Genomic DNA, 22298 nt, shown 5'->3' with positions numbered 1-22298 from the left:
ACTCTGCGTGGAGGGTTTGCTGGGACTATTGCTATTCTGCTTATTATTCTTTGTTCATGTTGTGTAGTCCTCAGTTGTGGACAAATAGCCCTCCGACGGGCTATAAATGAAGAAACTGCATGGTCTCTGTCTCTCATACTTCAAAAACAAAAAAGGGGGAGATGTAGTCACACAACAGCCTAGCCAACTGTCCCCCTGTGGGGGCAGAGCCCCAGAAAGTAGTTTCCAGGCTCTCGGCCTCACATAGACAGGTGCTGGCTCAGGTAGTAAATGGCCATCAACTGTGATGGGATGGCCATCAGCTGTGGCTAGTTGGCCGTCAGCTGTAACCAGTGAGCCATTGGCCACAATATAACTGCTGTGGCTACGCTAGCAGAGAGGAGAGAGAGAAAGAATGGGGGCTAGCAAGAAGATGGTGGCTGGGCTGGCAAGTGTGGATGGCGGTTTGCGGACAGTGTGGATCCAGCCTCCAGTGAGAGTATAGTGCCGCCAGAGAGAGAATATAGTGGTATGACTCCCCCATCTATGGCTCCGTGGGTGTTCCTTTTTGGCCTCACCATATCCTGCGTTCTTGTATGGGGAGCGGGACCAGAGACCCCGCAGGCCTCCCTGCATGACAAATGGCGCAGTGAGCAGGGTATGGTGCCAGCCAAAGCTCTCCAAAAGACGGTGGAGCAGTTTGTGTGTATGAACACCCAGTCTGAGGAAGACCAGGAGGAGCAGCTGCCGGAGAGCTGGACCCCCGTGGAGGGGTGGGAGGACGTGGACGGTTCTCCCACCAGCACAGGAAGAGCCATGCAGCTGCTGGAGAGATGGAGCCCCGTGGAGAGGTGGAAAGATGTGGACGACGGTTCTCCCACCAGCACAGGAAGAGCCATGCAGCTGCTGGAGAGATGGAGCCCCGTGGAGAGGTGGAAAGATGTGGACGGTTCCCCAACCAGCACAGGCCGGAGAAAGCGAAGGTCGTTGCAGCCCTGTGGGCCGGGGAAGTTCCTGCTCAGGCAGCCCGGATGCAGGACTTGTAGTCCCAGGAGGTAACGCTTGCTGAGTCCTCCGTGGGAGATGAGGGTGAGGTCAAGGTCATCCCTCACCCCCAGGACAGCCCTGGTGAATGACTATGGACTATGGGGAATTGCCTTCCATCCCTAATTTAATGGACCGCTTGACTGTTTGTTTGGGAACTGTTGTTAGTGGAACTGGGGGATATTTGCTTTTGTCTCTTGACTGGCCGCCATTGAGAATATGTAAGCACCTTGATTGTGAGTCGCTGTTGTTCCAGCAGGGTACCCTGAGAGGCACAGAGAGAGTGGCAGTGCCCTGAGAGCCCTGGCTGAGTCCAGGAAGTCTGGCTGAGCCCTGAAGATACCCTGGCTGTGCCCAGGAAGTCGGGCTGTTCCCAGAGAGAGTGGCAGTGCCCTGAGAGCCCTGGCTGTGTCCAGGAAGTGTGGCTGTGCCCACAGAGAGTGGCAGTGCCCTGAGAGCCCTGGCTGTGTCCAGGAAGTGTGGCTGTGCCCACAGAGAGTGGCAGTGCCCTGAGAGCCCTGGCTGAGTCCAGGAAGTGTGGCTGTGCCCACAGAGAGTGGCAGTGCCCTGAGAGCCCTGGCTGTGTCCAGGAAGTGTGGCTGTGCCCACAGAGAGTGGCAGTGCCCTGAGAGCCCTGGCTGTGTCCAGGAAGTGTGGCTGTGCCCACAGAGAGTGGCAGTGCCCTGAAAGCCCTGGCTGAGTCCAGGAAGTGTGGCTGTGCCCACAGAGAGTGGCAGTGCCCTGAGAAATCCTAGCTGTGCCCGGGGAAACTAGTGGTACCCTAAGAAGTCCAGGAAGTCTGGCCGTGCCCAGAAGTATTGGTGGTGCCCTGAGAAACCCTGGCTGTGTCCGGGAAGACAGGTGGTACCCTAAGAAGTCCAGGAAGTCTGGCCATGCCCAGAAGTACTGGTGGTGCCCTGAGAAACCCTGGCTGTGTCCGGGAAGACAGGTGGTACCCTAAGAAGTCCAGGAAGTCTGGCCATGCCCAGAAGTACTGGTGGTGCCCTGAGAAACCCTGGCTGTGTCCGGGAAGACAGGTGGTACCCTAAGAAGTCCAGGAAGTCTGGCCATGCCCAGAAGTACTGGTGGTGCCCTGAGAAACCCTGGCTGTGTCCGGGAAGACAGGTGGTACCCTAAGAAGTCCAGGAAGTCTGGCCGTGCCCAGAAGTACTGGTGGTGCCCTGAGAAACCCTGGCTGTGTCCGGGAAGACAGGTGGTACCCTAAGAAGTCCAGGAAGTCTGGCCGTGCCCAGAAGCACTGGTGGTGCCCTGAGAAACCCTGGCTGTGCCCAGAGAGCCTGGCTGTGTCCAGGATATTGCATTCACCCCCAGGCTCCTCGCACAGGGCCCCTCGCGGAAGACGCTTGTCGCGTAGATTGTGAGGCGAGAGCCTGTAGGGGTGGAGTGTGGGGGCAGAGCCTCAGAAAGTAGTTTCCAGGCTCTCGGCCTCACATAGACAGGTGCTGGCTCAGGTAGTAAATGGCCATCAACTGTGATGGGATGGCCATCAGCTGTGGCTAGTTGGCCGTCAGCTGTAACCAGTGAGCCATTGGCCACAATATAACTGCTGTGGCTACGCTAGCAGAGAGGAGAGAGAGAAAGAATGGGGGCTAGCAAGAAGATGGTGGCTGGGCTGGCAAGTGTGGATGGCGGTTTGCGGACAGTGTGGATCCAGCCTCCAGTGAGAGTATAGTGCCGCCAGAGAGAGAATATAGTGGTATGACTCCCCCATCTATGGCTCCGTGGGTGTTCCTTTTTGGCCTCACCATATCCTGCGTTCTTGTATGGGGAGCGGGACCAGAGACCCCGCAGGCCTCCCTGCATGACACCCCCCATGTCTTTCTTTAAGGAAAGAAGAGTCTGTAAGACTGTGCCTTTCTGGGTCTTTGTTCCATCCTTATGTTTACACCTTATGTCTCTCTGTCTGGTCCCCAAAAGATGGTTTGCAGCCAAAGACAGGTAAGATATCTCACGGGAGATACAACCTAAGCCAGGTGGAACCAAGTGGGGACCCCCAATGAGCTGCCTTAGAAAAATATGGGAAGAGGCCTTGCCTCCCCTTCCCCCTGCCTGGGAAAAGCTGCTGCCGGCTCTGCCTTTTCCCTGGCACCTGTTTGTGAGAGAAGTTACAAAAACAACAAAGATCAGTTCTCTCCATTTAGCTCAACGGAACTTACAAAATGAGACTTGACCCTTCTGACCCTGAGAAGGTACATACCTTAATTAGGACATTGTGGGACCTTGTGCTTCAGTTGTTGACTGACAAAGGGTGATTGAGATAAATATTTTTCTGTTATGATGTGTGAGTTTCAGAAACCGTGTATGAAACAATGTTGCTTTCTCTTGTTTTTGTATACCTCTTCAATAAAAACCCCAGTCGGCCATATTCTGGGCTCCAGTCCTCTGAGACTGAGAGACCCCTGGCCTTCGGAGAGATTTAACTGCATTAAGTCTCTGTTTGTTTCTTTCCAAAAAACTTAACCCAAACCGCCCCCTCTCGCACCCTCACTGCCCGTGTTGCGCTGGATACGACATCTTCCTACAGCATCTCATCCTGCTCCTGTGGGCCCGGCCCTCTGGGTGCCACCCACACCACTGCAAAGGCTCTAAACCAGCGCAAGCTAGTTCCTGCCTGAGCGTTCCCCATGCTATCCACTCTGTCCGGAACACCCAGACCTCTGCCTGTCTCACTCTTCTATCCTGTGTTTCTTGTCATCAATTCATTCCTCAGTGAGGCCTGCTCCAACCACATAATTTCAAACTGGACCTGACACTTTTTCATACTATTCCATTCTATTTATTCATTCCACATATTACAATTACTTGCTAATTGTTTGTTCCCTTTTATAACGCCCATCTTCCCAATTTAAAGTTCATGAAAGCAGTAACTATATATGTGTGTGTGTGTGTATATATATATATATATATATATATATATATATATATATAACCACTGTATACAACACTTGGCAGAAGTTATTAAACAAACGGCTATTGCCCTTCTGTTTCTCTGGCCACTAGCCTGAGATTTCCTCTTTCATAACACTTACAGAAGGGGCATTCTTCGTAATAACTCTCTTATTTGGCCTGGGTCCAAGGACTGGCCATAGTTACAATAGGCTATGCCCATGAGATATCCTGGGGCTCAGATATTTGTCTGTGAACACGTTCTTGCACTCTTGGGTTAGAAGGGCACCCTGAACTCCTCCCACCTTGCCAATCCAGAGCAGAAGACTTTCTTGGGGAAGAAGTACATGGTTACAAGACTGGGGACTTGCCACATCAGCCCCACCCCAAAGTCTCCAAATAGCTCTCTACGGTGCTCTAGAATGCATCAGAAATGAGGCAGCCTCGTGTAGTAGGTAAGCACGTGTGCTCTGTAGCTACACTGCCTGGGTCAAGTCTTTCATGCGCCAGTTACTACCTATGCGACTTCTGACAAGTTTCTTAACTGTTAATCCTTGGTCATTGACAACAATTCAATGCCAACAGGAATTCCCATTTGGGGTGTGGTGAAGGAGCAGGTTTATTCAGTGCAAACAGCTCAGTTGTGATACAGCACAGCTATGGAACAGCTCATGTATTACAGTTCAACTATGAATCAGCACGGCTATGGAACACCATGGCTGTAAGGTGGCTCTGGGCAAGAAGAGGCCCTTGGACGAGGCCCCTCTCCAGTTAGACACCTCTGCTCTGCTCCCAGAAGTCTTCAGTGTTTCAGCTCCAGCTGAACAGTTTTTAGTCTTCCCTGGAAAGGGAAAGTGCTGTCCCCTGGGCTGGGTGTGGGTGTGTGGGTGTTGACTTATAGAGAAGTCCCTGATTGGCCTGTTCTCATGCAAATGAGGACTCCACATGTTCCTTTGATTGGTCCAAAAAGCACTGACCTGATTGGAGCTGCTCTGATTGGTCGGTGAAGATGCTAATGAGGGTATAGCTGCACAGCTCCGATTGGACGGGGAAAAGTATGTTGGTTGAAATACAATTCCAGGAACTCCTTTAGAAAGGCTGGCTCAGATAGCAGGAACACAGAGCAGGCAGGCAGTTCAGTGTAGGCTTCTCTCTGAAGTGCAGCTTATGTGAGAGGCCCCTGTTTAGCAATGGCTGCTAGGCTCTGTTTATAAATTTGAGCCCAATTAACTACAAGGAGCCCTTCTCAACAGGTACATTCATTCTCAGGATCAACAACACCTTTCTTCAACCTTCAAGAGGGGATAGTAGAAACAATCTCACATAATTTTAAGGATTAACTGAGTTAATATATGCAGGGTGCTTACCACAGTATATGGCACAAGGTATGCCCTCAAATGTTCTCCCAGCGATGGGGATACAGCCTGAACACTATGGTTTCTAGGGCCAGGTAGGTTTGGATGGCCATGTGGGGAGCGAGGACCAGTTTGGCCATAAAAAGATAAAAATACTTGGAAGCATGATTTCTGACATGTCTTTATGATATCTGATTAGGTAGCAGGCAGCACAAATGTAATTTGTACATCTTAGAATACTGGGTACTTTTCTCATTTATTTTCAGAAAGACACACTGATGAATCATTTTTATGGCAATTTTTTTTTTTTTTTAAGGACAGTGATGTGTGGTGTACAGCACAACACAGAGCACAGGGAGGGTACATCTGCATGACCAAATCCTGGCACTTGCAGAGAATGACCATTAGCACAATCCTTGAGTGATGAGAAACCATCAAGCTTTGTATTTCTTTTCCCTTTACAAGCTTGTATAAAAATATTAAAATAAAAATATTACCAAAATATATATTTAGCAGGAGTTGAGGATGGCCAAGCTGGAAACCTTCCCACTGCAGGTGGGAGTTTTGTTTCCATATTATCCTGCTAGCCAATACAGTAGCTTATGGGAGAGCAGCACAAAGTGCAAAAGGAAAAAGGGAAGGAGAGGAACTGGACAGCTGGAGGCTACCTGTTATTAAATTTGTGTTTAAGGGAATTGTTTTCTTAACCTAAGACATTCATGCAGTTTAGGGCTAATTTGTTCCAAGCCTGGGGCTCGGGCACAGTACCCTGTAAGACCGAGTCTGCTGCAAGGCCAAGGTACCATTTTATAAGCAGTTGCTGAATATGGAGGAAGGCAACATCCTAGGGAAAATCCACTGCCAAAACGAGGCCAACTCAGCTGGACAGGGAGAACCCAGGCACAAAGTCAATCAGCTGGAGATGAGTAAGACCTGACAACAGAGGACTAGATGAATTAAAAAGGGGAAACTTGGAGCAATTTTTTTCTCCTTAAGAGCAGTTTCAGTGACTGTTCATAGGAGCCCATAGACACTGAAGAATGTACTGAAGCTTAGATGCTAATCCTCTACTCAAACCCTCCCTGGACAGAGTGCAGTTGGCATTTCCAAAGTACACGAGGAGAGCCCTGGGGGCGCTGGGGAGGTCTATTTCTCTGGCTCACAGGTTAGCTGCAGTTGAGGTGAGGGGCTGGGGAGATGGCTGATGCAAGTCCAGCAGTTCCTCTGCCAAATGCAGATTCATCGTCTGGAGACGGCAGTCGTGGGTGTGCCGGGAAGTTTTCCGCATGTTGTGGGGCAAGTAGTGGCAGATGGGCTGGATGTGCTGAGGATGATGGCTTATCCCCGCTCAGACTCTAACCTGACGGGTGGTCCCAGCGCTCTTCACCCGTCCCAGTGTCTGTGTGGCCAATCAGCAAGACTAGGAAAGTGAGGTACAGCGTGAACTACTCTTCCCAGGAATTTCTCACGTCTTCACCACTCCCTAGTGATCTAGTGGTTAGGATTCGGCACTTTCTCTAATGTCACTGGCTGAGGGTAGGGTAGAGAAAAGTCCCTCTCAATAGCTGCTGAAATCTTGTCTAACACCTTGCAGATCAGTTGGCAGAAGAGAAGGTAGCTGAGGAACTCTATCTCAAGGTTCTCAAAAATGCACTTTTAGGGGTGAGCCAAAGGTGATGCTCAGGCAGGTCAGACTGCCTAGGCAGAGCCATACTGCTTCAGACTAGAAAAGTGCAGAATAGCACCAAAAGTGCAGTCATGCAAATGCTGACTCCCTCAGTTGAGAAGTTCATACAATAAGGTGTCAATCAGATGGCAGACTTGAACAGAGCCACTGCTAAAGGCTGGTTAAACAGGATTACCATAAACACATCCAGGTGGCCTGGGCAAATCTAATAGGCTACTTATTGACTTTTTGCTTCTCAGACAGAGATGAGTGAATAGGCATTTCAGAGGTCTGATTTCATCAAGACCCAAGCCTGACAGGAGATGGGTCAGGGAGAGGACTGCACTAATTGTGGCAGAGGAGCTGCTGGAGATGTCACTGGGAAGAATGAGGCTCTCAGTGGCAGCAGATCTTGGCCCTAGCTCAACAGCAAGCACACACTGAGTGGTGGTAGCTCTCACTAAAAATAAACAAAATGAACAACAAACTCAGTTTAGAAAAGTGTTTCTCAGGGAACCAAGGTAAGGGGGTGAGAGCTGGGACCAGACAAGCCATACGGATAGTACGGAGGGCAGAGAGCATCTTCTCTAGTTTATTGTGGAATCTGGGGTCGCCAGCCACTTGAGGCTGCAGAGGAACATGCCCAGGCACAGTTAGTCCCAAGTAACCCTTTGAAATGCTGCTTTACCTGCCGCTTAACAGGGAGAAAGTATGAGTCACTGTTTAGCTAACAGGAGAGGCCTACAGGTGACCTTTATTAAATGGAAGCCAAATTTAGAAAAGTTGGGCTCTAAGGCTGCAGGAAGCTTCACGTCTATGTTTAACCTGGAGTCCACTGATCCCACCAGGACATAGAATATCCTCTTCTGTAACTTGGAGCTGAGGTGCAGCATTCGTAGGGGCCAGCAGGTTGCCCAACTTGATGCAGAGAACTTCCACAGACAACCAACCTGCCACTTTGCTCCCCAGAACGATAGTTTACTTTCTCTTCCATCTTCACGACGTGGAATGTTCCAGCCTGAAATAGTGAGGGCTCCTCATTCTCTGTGGTGGGGAAGGGGAAAGTGACACCAGAGGCTGTGTGTGTGAAGACATACAGATGTTATTTCATCTCTCTGATTTCTATTGATGACATTGAAGGATTAAAGATGGAAAAGGAACTATACGTGCAGAACTAGAGTGTCACACAAACTTCTGGGCACAGACACAGCCCCTGCCAGAGAATGTCATGGTGCTGTTGACCACTTCCTGACTCATGGAATTAGTCAACATATTGTTCAACACTGTCAGACTGGGGCAGACTTTAAGTAGTGAAATACCTAGATGGAGGAGAGGAAGTGGCCACTTTCAAATGCAAAAGCAGAAATACAAAGCTCTCTGCTTTTCCTGTTAATACTTTCAGAAAACTGGACAAACGCAGGGCAACCAGGATGCAGTTCAATATTCTGGCAGTAACAAATATACTCTAATGAAGGGGCCAATGAGGACTGCCCAGCTGAGGGTAAGTGGGTCAGAGCCCTCTGAGAACTGGCCATGGGGCTCCAACCTCTCATGTCAGTTGCACATCAGGAAATCGCAAGTTGCAGAAGTGGAGGTGACCTAAGCCACCACGAGGTGGCTGGGATTGTCACATCTGAGCCTGAGCATGCCCCTGCCTGCTGTATGTAGAGTTACTGCAAGACAGAAGGGTAACGGTCACAAAGACCAAGCCCTTACTTTAGGTATCACCCCAGGGTCAGAATCAAGCTGAGGCCCAGAGGAAATGGGTTACTCAAGAATTTTGATTAATATCTGCTTCCCAGGCAGAGGTCCCGAGTTCTGAAAGCTGCATTTGGGTGCGATATCCACAATCATGGACTGTGTATGAAGTGGATCACCACATCCCCCAAGGGCAAATGGGGTGGTAATAAGTGATACGATGTTTACCAGTTTGGAGCTGCTAAATCAAGAGGGACACACCATTCAAATGAATCGTCTAAGATGGAGAAGGCAGGTAGGAAGCCAATGGACACACAGGCCAGTGAGATATGATGAGATGGATGGAAGCAGAAGGTAGGGAGCATAATTTAAGTCCTGGGCCGATGCATGAATGAATGCATTTTCTTTACTCCAGGTGTCAGCAGTGCAGGTGAGAACAAAAAGTTCTACTGAAGGCAGAAAACCTCTGATATAAGAGAATCAGTAGAGTGAAATGCTTGTAGACCATTTACTTACTTTCTTGTTACTTTGTTTCTCAACCTTAATTTTTACTCTTTTATAATTTCTCTTAGTAACCAAAAGGTAAATTTGGTAAACTAATTTTTATGTTGTTAATGAAGCTCCGTTTTGGTTCTGATACTTGGTAATTTAAACTGCATAGTACTGCTATTCAGCTGAGGCAATTCTGAACTATGAATAGTGTTTGACATTCTTACATTTCAACACCCACAATACTGTAAAGCTTGCCTCTCAGTAAATAAAATGACTGTCTTATGTAAACATTCATGGTTATTCATTCTCTAGAATGGGTTCTCTTCTATTCAATAGTTAATATACTCATTCTCAAAGCTCTTTTTAAAAACTGCAATCATATCACTTTTCTCCAATATGATGTCTCTGATGCTGAATGAGGTTTGCAGTCTGGTTGAAGGCTTTCCCACATTTATTACACTTATAGGGTTTCTCTCCTGTGTGAATCCTCTGATGTTGAGTAAGGTGTGTGCTTCGGATAAAGGCTTTCCCACAGATCTTACATTTGTAAGGTTTTTCTCTAGTATGAATTCTCTTATGTTGAGTAAGGGCTGAATGGTCACTGAAGGCTTTCTCACATATATTACACGTATATGGTTTTTCACCAGTATGAATTCTCTGATGTTGGGCCAGGGCTGATTGGTCCCTGAAGGCTTTCTCACACAAACCACATCTGTAAGGTTTCTCTCCAGTATGAATTTTCCGATGTCGAGCAAAGGATGAATTATCTCTGAAGGCTTTCCCACACTCATTACACTTATAAGGTTTCTCTCCAGTATGAATTCTCTGATGTTCAGTGAGGGAAGAGTTCACTCTGAAGGCCTTTCCACACTCATTACATTCAAAGGGCTTCTCTCCGGTGTGAATTCTCTGATGCTGAAGAAAACTTGTACTCTGATTGAAGGCTTTCCCACATTCGTTACATTTATAGGGCTTCTCTCCACTGTGAATATTCTGGTGTTTGGTAAGATGAGCCCTGCACACAAAGGCTTTGTCACATATGTTACATTTAAAAGGTTTTTCTCCAGTATGTATTCTATGATGGTGGGCAAGGTGTATGTTTCGGATAAAAGCTTTTCCACATAAGTTGCATTCAAAAGGTTTCTCTCCAGTGTGAATTTTCTGGTGATAAGTAAGTGAGGAGCTTACTGAGAAGGCCTTGCCACATTCCTTACATTCATACGGCTTTTCACCAGTGTGAATTCTTTGGTGATGGATGAGGTGTGTACTCTGGTGAAAGGCTTTCCCACATTCTCTACATTCATATCGTTTCTCTTTAATAAGAGTTTTCCGATTTGCATTAATTTTTTCAGTATGAATTTTCTGATGTTTATTAAGCATGGAACACTTAGTGAAGACTTTTCCACACTCACTACACTCAAAGGCTTTTTTGCTAGTTTGAAATTGAAATCCCTGACTTTGAACAAAAGATGAGCTCATGGTACAGCGCTTCCTAGATTCATCACATTCCTGGTCATTACCCACAGATGTTTTTTGATGAGCGAGCACTACTTGCTGCAACTTTATCTCCTGGCTTCCACACTGCCATTCCAACTGGCTATCATATTTCCAGTGACTATCTCTTGTGAATCTTTCCTTTATCATCCACTGACCCAGTTCTTCTTCAGGAATATCTGCCTTGAGAGTAGATTTCTTACTCACAGGCATAGTCATCCAGTCTGAAAAACATCAAAAATAAAAATGTCTATTTTTATCCTAGTAAAACATCTAGTTGGGATAAGAAGGTGAGCCTGTTCATAATGCTAATAAAGAGGTTGCAGTTTTGAAGATTTCTTGAAGTGAAAAAAGCAATGGGGAAGAGAGGTGAACAGAGGACACAACCGGAAGAGACTGATCAAATGTATAATGTATGAAGCAGAAGACCTTGGGACCTTGCATTCAGAAGTCACAGGCCTGGGTTGGGATCCTGAGTATAATAGTTATTTTGTTTGTGATTATAGAGAAGTTACCTGACTTTCCAAGCCTAAAAACCAAACCAAAACAAAACAAAAACCTATGCAGACCACACTATGCTAACAGATAAGAAAAAATGTGCTTTGTTTATTTTAGTGATATGGTCTTAAAAATAATCCAGATGTGACCTTAAGAAACCATTGAAACTAGAGGTAATACTTGGAAGAAAAAATTCAGTTCCAGAGTAACTACTAAAACCAACATTTTAATATTTTATACACTCATTTTAGCATTCAGATGGATAATAAAAAGTTAGGCTACTATTAATGCTATGTGAAAGACCTCCTGACATTGATGAGGAAGCAATGTCTTCAACCTATATAAATAATGTGACATCTATATGAGGAAAACGTACCATGAGGATGTATATGTGAGCACAGAAAATCAGGAATAAAGCAGCAAATCTGCCAGGATATGCCCACTATGTCTAAGAGGGCAAAGCCCTACATCTAGGAAAAGGAGAATACTAGTCACTAGAATGGGACTCTGCTACTGGGATAGGAGCAACAGTCCCATGAATTATCAGACAAAATTATTCCTCTCTCCAAATACAAATTTCACACTTACTCAACTGCTGTCTCACTGGGTACCTTTCATGGGTACTTTGATATTAACAAGTAGAGTTCTAGATCGCATATTAGTTTTCCATACGTATTTGTGAATAGCTGCCTTTTATGTTAAGTCTATTTAAGACTGTACTAAGAAATACAATAATAAGAACTAACTACTGAACACACATGATGAAGATTCCTGGGAAATCCTATCAAGAACAAGTCTCCCTCACTATGTTTTTTTTCCTACTCACTCTATAAAATCTACAAAGAGCTATAGTAAAATAAATAAATAAATAAATAAATAAATAAATAAATAAATAAATAAATAAATACATGCCTTAAAACTTACCTGGAAAAGAAAGTTAAATGGGTGCATTTTAAGGCTAAAGTCCTGGTGGGCTCAGAAAAACATACTGTTGCTCAAAACAAAGAATGGTCAAAGTTAAACACCAGTATTGCCAAATCTCAAAATCCTAAGGACTGACTTTCACTTCCAGACTCATAGAGTAGCCTGTGGCAGACAAACATTTCTGCAGAAAACAACAGGAAAAACTGAAGTTGAAAAAAAAATCTGTCTAAAGGCATCAGATGACACCTGAAGCCAACTTGGTAGTCTAATTTTTGGGAGAGAAGGGAAATACAGAGGTGATCCCAACCTTTAGTTGTTTTTATCTCATAGAATTTGCTGAATTCTTAAGCTTCTCAGACAAGATTCAGAATTTTCTATAGTCTTATGGTATTGTGGAGCCAAAATGTGGAGCTCAGGACCTTCCAAGGAAGGACGGGGCAGTCATAGTAAACATATGAAGCTCTCATTTGGGACTCAAATATTTACATTATAGGGATCGCAGAGGAGAAGAAAGAGAGAAAGGTACGGAAATTTATTTAAGGAAATAATGGTTGAAAACTTTCCTAACCTGAGAAAGGAAACAAAAATCCAGGTCCAGGAAGCACAGAGTTCCACAAGATGAACCTAAAGAGACTCACACCAAGACATATCATAATTAAAATAGCAAAAGTTAAAGAGACAATCTTGAAGCAAGCAAGAGGAAAACAACTAGTTATGTACAAAAGAAACCCCATAACCCTATCAGCTGATTTCTCAGCAGCACATTTACAGGCCAGAAGAGAGTGGTAGGACATCTTTAAAGTGCTGAAAGAACCTACAACCTAGACTACTACACCTGGCAAGATTATCATTAAGAATTGAAGGAGAGATAAAGAGTTTCTTGGAAAAGCACAAACTAAAGGAGTTCACCACTATTAAACCAGCTTTACAAGAAATGTTAAAGGGTTTTCTTTAAGCAGAAAAGGAAAGTCTATAACCAGAAATAAGAAAATATGAGAAAGGAAAAACATCTCACAGGTAAAGGCAAATATTTAATAAATACAGAAAATCAGACATTTAAAAAAGCTACTATGAAGGTCAAAAGAAAAATGTGTCAAACTTGATTCAAACTACAATAAGTAGTTAGGAGACATACCACACAAAGAGATATAATACATGATATCAATAACTTAAAGCAAGCAGTGGGGAGTTAAAATGCAGTCCTAACAGAATATATTCAAACTTAAATGCCTAACAGCTTAAAATAGACTGCTAGAAATACAGAATGATATACATAAACTTTATGGGAACTACAAACCAAAAAACATAAAAGATGTACAAACAATAAAGAGAAAGGAACCCAAACAAGACACTAAAGAAAACCAGCAAACCACACACACAAAAAGAGATCAAGAGAAGAAGAAAGGAACAGAGGAGAATTATAAAAACAACCAACAAAATGACATACTTATCAATAATTTCTTTAAGTGTAAATAGATTAAATGCTCCAATAAAAAGACATAGGGTGGCAGAATGGATTAAAAAAAAGAAAAGACTCATCTAAATGGTATCTACAAGAGACTCACTTCAAACAGAAAGACATATACAGAGTGAAAGTGAAGGGATGGAAAAAGGTGTTCCATGCAAATAGAAACAAAATGAAAGCTAGGAATACAATACTCATATCAGACAAAAATAGACTTTAACACATAAAATGTAAAAAAAAGACAAAGAACGACATTACATAATTATAAAGGGGTCAGCTGAAGAAAAGGATATAACAAATGTAAATATCTATGTACCCAACATAGGAGCACCTAAACATATAATGCAATTATTAATGGACATAAGGGGAGAAAATCCACAGTAACACAGTAATAGTGGGGGAATTTAACACTCCATTCATATCAATTAATAGATCATGTAGACAGAAAATTAATAAGTAAACACATTATATCAGATTCACTTAATAGATATTTTAGAACAGTTCAACCCCAAACTGCAGAATACATAATTTTTCACGTGCACATAAAACATTCTTCAGAATGGATCATATATCAGGCCACAAAACAAGCCTCAATAAATTCAAGAAGACTGAAATCATACTAAGCATCTTTTCCAAGTACAATGGCATGAAAACTAGAAATCAACTACAGGAAGAAAACTGAAAAGAAACACAGATAGGTGGAGATTAAATAACATGCTATTAAACCACCAGTGGATCAAAGAGGAACTCGAACAGGAAATCAAAAACTATCTTGAAACAAATGAAACTGAAAATACAACATTTCAAGTACGGGATGTAGTAAAAGCAGTTCAAAGAGGGAAAAGAGAGACTAAATAAATAAAATCATAAATGAAAGAGGAGAAGTTACAACAGATATCACAGAAATACAAAGAATCGTTAACAAATATTATGAACAATTACATGCCAACAAATTCGACAACCGAGAAGAAAAGTTATGATAAACTTCTATAAGTATGTAACCTTTCAAGCCTGAACCAGGTAGAAATACAAAATCTAAACAGATCAATTTCTAGCAATGAAATTGAAGCAGTAATAAAAAAACTTCAAACAAATAAAAGTCCAGAACCAGACAGCTTCACAGGTGAATTCTACCAAACACTCAAATAAGAAATAATACCGCTCCACTTTTTAAGCTATTTCAAAAAAATTGAGGAGGAAGGAATACTTTCAAACTCATTCTATGAAGCCAACATTGCCCAATACCAAAATCAAACAAAGACATTACAAAAAAACAAAAAAACAAAACAAAACAAACAAACAAACAAACAAAACAAAAACAATCCAGAAAAGAATAAAGAAAAAGAAAATTACAGGGCAATATCTTTGATGAACATAGAGGCAAAAATTTTCAACAAAACATTAGCAAACTGGATTCAACAATACATTAAAAGGATTATACACCAAAACCAAGCAGGATTCATCCTAGGGATGCAAAGATGGTTCAACATCCACAATTCAGTCAATGTTATACATCACAATAAAATAAAAGATAAAAACCAGATGAACACTTCAATAGATGCAGAAAAAGCATTTGACAAACCTCAACATCTTTTTATACTAAAAATTCTTAACAAAGTGGTAAATGAAGGAACATATCTCAACATAATACAGGCTATATATTACACTCAATGGTGAAAAGCTGAAAGGTTTTCCATTAAAATCAAGAACAAAACAAGGATTCCCACTACCACCACTTCTATTCAACATATTATTAGAAGTCCTAGCCATAGCAATCAGACAAGAAAAAGAAATAAAAGGCATCCAAATTGGAAAGAAGTAGAATTCTTATTATTTGCAGATGACATGATAGTATATATAGTAAACCCTAAACACTCCACCAAGAAACTATTAGAACTAATAAATGAATTCAGTAAAGTTGCGGGATACAGAATCAATATAAGAAATCTGTTGTGTTTCTATGTATCAATAACGGATGATCAGAAGGAAAAATTAAGAAAAAAATCCCATTTACAATTGCATTAAAATGCATAAAATACCTAGGGACAAATTTAATCAAGCAGGTGAAAGACCCATACTCTGAAAACTATAAGACATTGAAAAAAGAAATTGAAGAGGACACAAATAAATGGAAGCATATACTGTGCTCATGGATTGGAAGGATTAATACACAGAGTCAATGCAAATCTATTAAAATACCAATGGCCTTCTTCTCAGAATTAGAATTAATTCTAAAATTTATATGGAACGATAAAAGATCCCAAATAGCCAAAGAAATCCTGAAGAAGAACAAAGTGGAAGGTATCACACTCCCTGATATCAAACTATACTACAAGGCTACACTAATAAAAACAGTATGGTACTGGCATAAAAACAGATATATCAATCAATGGACTAGAGAGCCCACAAATAGATTCACACTTATATGGTCAATTAATCTATGACGAAGGAGGTGGTGGTGGTGGGGGGAGACAGTCTCTTCCGTAAGTGGACAGATACATGCAAAACAAATGAAATTGGATCCTTTTCTTACACCATATACAACAATAAACTCAAAATGAATTAAAGACTTAAATGTAAGACCCAAAATGATAAAACTTCTTGAAGAAAAATGTAGGCCATAAACTCTTTGACATTGCTCTTGGCAATATCTTTTAAGCTCTGTCTCCTAAGGCAAGGGCAACAAGAGAGAAAATAAACAAATGGGACTATATCAAACTAAAAAGTTTTTGCACAGCAAAAGAAACCATCAACAAAACAAAAAGAAAACCTGCTGAATGGGAGAAGATATTCACCAATGATACATCTAGTAAGGGATTAATATCCAAAATATATAGGAGCTCATACAACTTAACACCAAAAAAACTAACAATCTGATTTAAAAAATGGGCAGATGACCTGAATAGACATTTCTCCAAAGAGGGCATACAGATGGCCAATGGACATATGATATGACGCCAAACATCATTAATCATCAGGGAAATACAAATAAAACAAGATATCACCTCACACCTATAAAATGGCTATCACCAATAAATCAACAAACAGCAAATGCTGGCGAGGATGTCGAGAAAAGGGAACCCTTGTGCTGGGTTGATGGGATTGTAAATTGGTGCAGCCACTATGGAAAACAGTATGGAGGTGAGACCTTATCAAAATGGCGGCGTGAGGAGAGCCTCTGTAAAGATGCCCCGGAATTTACAACTAATCGAACAACAATAACTCCACAAATGACTCCCTGCACAGCAGACAGGCAAGACGAAGAGGCCCACTACAGGTGGGCGAATCGCGCAAGCGGGGGAGGAGGAGGGAAGGGAGAACTGCGGAGACAGAGCAGCACAGGCGCAGGATGCAGACCTAGCTCAGTGCTCCGAACTCGCTGCATCCCGGAATTACCGCAGCTGCGGGAGAGGGAACTCGGACTGCTAGGGCTCTGCTTATGGCCCACAGGGCTGAGGGGGCAGCATATAACATGGCTGAACCAAACGCTCCTTGGAGAGACCTCCAAGAAAACACTCAGGGAAGAAGGCTGAAAACGGTGGTTTAAGCCCTCACTGCTGAGCAGAGAACGGAAGCCTTAGGCACTGAGATTAGCAGCCCCCTCCCTACCCTCCCAAAGCTTGCCCCGCCCCCACCTGCCCGGTGCTAGAAACGGAACAGTAGCAGTGTCAGATCAGTAGAATATTTGCTGTTCTGAGAACTATGGACCGCAGACACAGATTCGCAGCCCAACTAGTTCTGGCAAAGGGGAGGGAGCTGTGGAAGCAGGACCGGCTGTGGTGGTGGTCGCCGCCATTGCTCTGGGCCACCTGTCCCAACTCACCCCGACCCTGGCCCCACCTATCTGGGCAGATCCCTGCAGGAGTAAACAGAACTGCTGAAACACATGGGCTCTGAATCTGGTGCAGGAAGAGCTTTGGAACTTCAAAAGCTCTCAGCATACCCACCGGAACACTGCGCCCTGTGACCTAGGCGAACTATTAACAGGGGAAGCCTGTCTCCCAGGGAATCCCCCCATTGTGTGAGAAGCTGGAATAGTGCAGAGAAAACATAGCACTACCGTGTGAGAGAGAAAAACAAGGCTGCAGTCAGAGAGAAAATAAAACATTATACCAACAAGTACTGGAAAACAAAAGAAAGAACTCTTCCAATCAACATGTTGCAGAAGCCACTCCTGTAGATGTCTAGGAAGAGAAATAATAAATCAGTAATTGCCATGAATAACCAAGGCAAGAAGACAGCTCAGAAAGAAAGTGAAAAGTCTCCAGAAAAGGAACTTAAAGATATGGAAATATGTGACTTAAATGATAGAGAATTCAAGATTGCAGTTCTGAAAAAACTCAACGAGATGCAAGAAAACACAGATTGGCAGTTAAATGAACTCAGAAACACAATCAAAGAACAGCATGAGCATTTTACGAAAGAGATTGAAATTTTAAAAAAGAACCAAATAGAATTTCTGGAGATTAAGAACTCAATAGAAGAAATTAAGAATGAAATCACCAGCTTAGGTAGTAGAGTTGACCAGATGGAGGAAAGAATCAGTGACATCGAAGATAGAAACCTGGAAATTACACAGATGGAAGAAGAAAGAGACTTGAGACTTAAAAGAAATGAAAGAACTCTACAAGAACTTTCTGACTCCATCAGAAAGAGCAATATAAGAATAATGGGCATACCAGAAGGAGAAGAAAGAGAGAAGGGAACAGAGAATATGTTCAAACAAATTGTCGATGAGAACTTCCCAAACTTGTGGACAGCACTGGATCCTCGAATCCAAGAAGCAAATAGAACACATAATTACCTCAATCCCAACAGGCCTTCTCCAAGGCACATTGTATTGAAGCTGTCTAAAATCAACGACAAAGAAAGAATCCTCAAGGCAGCCAGGGAAAAGAAGACGGTAACTTACAAAGGAAAGCCCATTAGATTATCATCAGATTTTTCAGCAGAAACTCTACAAGCCAGGAAGGAGTGGAACCAAATATTCAAACTATTGAAAGAGAGAAATTATGAGCCAAGAATAATATATCCAGCAAAGATATCCTTTAGATATGAAGGAGGAATAAAGACCTTTCCAGACATACAGAAGCTGAGGGAATTTTCTAATACACGACCTGCACTACAAGAAATACTAAAGGAGGCTATTCGACCACCATCAACAGGGACAATTTGTGGCAACCAAAACATAAAAAGGGGGAGAGTAAAGGCCTGAACGGAATATGGGAATGGAGAAAGTAAGCGTGCTGAAGAAAATGGAATACTCTAAATATCAAACTTTCTTTTACATAAACTTAAGGGTAACCACTCAAAAAAAATCCAGAACTGAAATATATACTGTAATAAAAGAAGAAACAGAGGGAAACATCATAGAATACCACCACACAGAAATAATAGACAACAACAAACAGGGAAAGAAACAATGGAGACACAGCCTTACCAGAAAACTAAAGATAGAATGACAGGAAATCCTCACATATCAATAATCACCCTAAATATAAATGGACTGAACTCACCAATAAAAAGGCACAGAGTAGCAGATTGGAACAAAAAACTAAGCCCAACCATATGCTGTCTCCAAGAGACACATCTCAGCTACAAGGACAAGCATAGATTCAAAGTGAAAGGGTGGAAATTGACACTCTAAGCAAATGGCATCCAGAGAAAATCAGGTGTAGCCATACCAATGATATCAGATGAAACAGACTTCAGGGTGGAAAGGGTAACAAGAGACAAAGATAGACATTTCATAATGGTAAAGGGGACTATACAACAAGAAGACGTAACAGTCATCAATATTAATGCCCCCAATCAGGGAGCACCGAAATATACCAAGCAACTACTAACAGAACTAAAGGGAGAAACTGACCGATACACAATTATACTAGGGGACTTAAATACATCATTGACAGCTATGGATAGATCATCCAAATAGAAAATAAATAACGAAATAGCAGCCCTAAATGACACATTAGATGAAATGGACATAATTGACATTTATAGAGCACTTCATACTAAAACATCAGACTATACATTCTTTTCTAGTGTACATGGAACATTCTCAAGGATAGACCATATATTGGGACATAAAATCAGCCTCAGCAAATTTAAGAAGATTGAAATCATACCAAGCATATTCTCTGATCACAAGGCTTTGAAATTGGATATCAACTGCAAAAAGACATCAGGAAAAAACACAAATACATGGAGATTAAACAACATACTTTTAAAGAACGACTGGGTCAAAGAAGAAATTAGAGGAGAGATCAAAAGATACATAGAAACAAATGACAATGAAAATACATTCTACCAAAATTTTTGGGATGCAGTGAAAGCAGTTTTAAGAGGGAAATTTATATCATTACAGGCCTATCTCAAGAAACAAGAAAAATCCCAAATAATCTCATGTTACACCTTAAAGAAATAGAAAAAGAAGAACAAGTGAAACCCAAGGTCAGCAGAAGAAAGGAAATAACAAAAATCAGAGCAGAACTAAATGAAATAGAGAACAAAAAGACAATAGAAAAAAAATAATGTGACAAAGAGCTGGTTCTTTGAAAAGATTAACAAAATTGACAAACCCTTGGCTAGACTCACTAAGATAAAAAGAGAAGACACTAATTAACAAAATCAGAAACGAAAAAGGGGAAGTAATCACGGACAACACAGAAATAAAAAGGATCATCCAAGAATACTATGAAGGACTATATGCCACAAAATTCAATAACCTAGAAGAAATGGACAAGCTCTTAGAAACATATAGCCTTCCCAGGCTGAACCATGAAGAACTGGAAAATCTAAACAGACCGATCACCAGTAACGAAATTGAATCAGTCATCCAAAACCTTCCCAAAAGCAAAAGTCCGGGACCAGATGGCTTCACTAGTGAATTCCACCAAACCTTCAAAGAGGATCTAATACCAATCCTGCTCAAACTCTTCCAAAAAATTGAAGAAGAGACAGTACTCCCTAACTCATTTTATGAGGCCAACATTACCCTGATACCAAAACCTGGTAAGGACAACACAAAAAAGAAAACTACAGACCAATATCTCTGATGAATACAGATGCAAAAATCCTAAATAAAATTCTAGCAAATCGAATACAACAATGCATTAAAAAGATTATTCATCACGACCAAGTGGGGTTCATCCCCGGGGCACAAGGGTGGTTCAACATCCGCAAATTCATCAATGTGATACATCACATAAACAAAATAAAGGACAAAAATCATATGATTATATCAATTGATGCAGAAAAAGCATTTGACAAGATACAACATCCATTTATGATTAAAACACTTAATAAAATAGATATAGAAGGAAAATACCTTAACATAGTAAAGGCCATATATGACAAGCCCTCAGCTAATCTCATAATTAATGGTGAAAAACTGAAGCCATTTGCTCTACGTTCAGGAACACGACAGAGCTGTCCCCTATCACATCTGCTTTTCAACATAGTGTTGGAAGTCCTTGCCAGAGCAATCAGGCAAGAGAAAGAAATAGAAGACATCCAAATTGGGAATGAAGAAGTTAAATTATCACTCTTTGTAGATGACATGATGCTATATATAGAAAACCCTAAAGACTCCACCAAAAAGCTATTAGAAACAATCAACGAATACAGTAAAGTTGCTGGCTACAAAATCAATGTACAAAAGTCCATTGCTTTCCTATATACTAACAATGAAATCTCAGAAAAAGAAATACAAAAAACAATTCCTTTTGCAATTGCAGCAAAAAGAATAAAATACCTAGGAATAAACTTAACCAAGGATGTGAAGGACCTATATGCTGAAAACTATAAGACTTTTTTGACAGAAATTGAAGAAGACACAAAGAAATGGAAAGACATTCCGTGCTCATGGATTGGAAGAATCAACATAGTTAAAATGGCCATATTACCCAAAGCAATATACAGATTTAATACAATTCCCATCAAAATCCCGATGGCATTTTTTAAAGAAGTAGAACAAAAAATCATCAGATTTGTTTGGAACCACAAAGACCCCGAATAGACAAAGCAATCTTAAGAAAAAAGAACAATAATTGAGGTATCACACTTCCTAACTTTGGCTTGTACTACAGGGCTACAATAATCAAAACAGCATGGTATTGGCAGAAAAACAGACACATAGACCAATGGAATAGAATTGAGAACCCAGAAATAAAACCACATATATATGGACAGATAATTTTTGACAAAGAAGCTAAAAACGTACAATGGAGGAAAGACAGCCTCTGCAATAAATGGTGCTGGGAGAATTGGATAGCCATGTGCAAAAGAATGAAACTGGACTGCTATTTGTCACCTTGTACCAAAATTAATTCAAAATGGATCAAAGACTTAAGCATAAGACCTGACACAATAAACTGCATAGAAGAAAACATAGGTACTAAACTTATGGACCTTGGGTTCAAAGAGTATTTTATGAATTTGACTCCAAAGGCAATGGAAGTAAAAGCTAAAATAAACGAATGGGACTATATGAAACTTAAAAGCTTCTGCACAGCAAAAGAAACCATCGACAAAATAAAGAGGCAACCAACTGAATGGGAGAAGATTTTTGCAAACAGTGCCTCCGATAAGGGGCTAATATCCAAAATATACAAGGAACTCATGGAACTCAACAACAAAAAAATCATACAACCCAAATGAAAAATGGGCAGAGTACCTGGAGAGACATTTCTCCAAAGAGGACACACAAATGGCAAATAGACCTATGAAAATATGCTGAACATCACTAATCATCAGAGAAATGCAAATAAAAAGC

General features: G+C 41.8%; 1 protein-coding gene across 4 annotated transcripts in view; it reads right to left on the bottom strand.

Annotated features, from left to right (window-relative positions):
• Window positions 1-4524: 4524 nt before the first annotated feature.
• ZNF454 (zinc finger protein 454) overlaps window positions 4525-22298 on the bottom strand; it is a 39120-nt gene continuing 21346 nt past the window's right edge. For 2 of the 4 annotated variants that reach the window (XM_074312160.1, XM_019755021.2), the window contains exon 5: window positions 4525-10859. In XM_074312160.1, the coding sequence (XP_074168261.1) occupies window positions 9523-10859 (1337 nt within the window). In that variant the 3' untranslated portion in view covers window positions 4525-9522. Of the gene's footprint in view, window positions 10860-12625; window positions 12682-22298 lie in introns of all 4 variants that reach the window. The other 2 variants (XM_074312163.1, XM_074312162.1) reach the window with 2 other exon arrangements.

This window comes from Rhinolophus sinicus, linkage group LG10, assembly GCF_036562045.2.
Source record: "Rhinolophus sinicus isolate RSC01 linkage group LG10, ASM3656204v1, whole genome shotgun sequence".
In the NCBI taxonomy this organism is placed as follows: Eukaryota; Metazoa; Chordata; class Mammalia; order Chiroptera; family Rhinolophidae; genus Rhinolophus; species Rhinolophus sinicus.
Note: the sequence above shows the minus strand (reverse complement) of the source record. Positions and strands in the feature narration are given on the sequence as shown.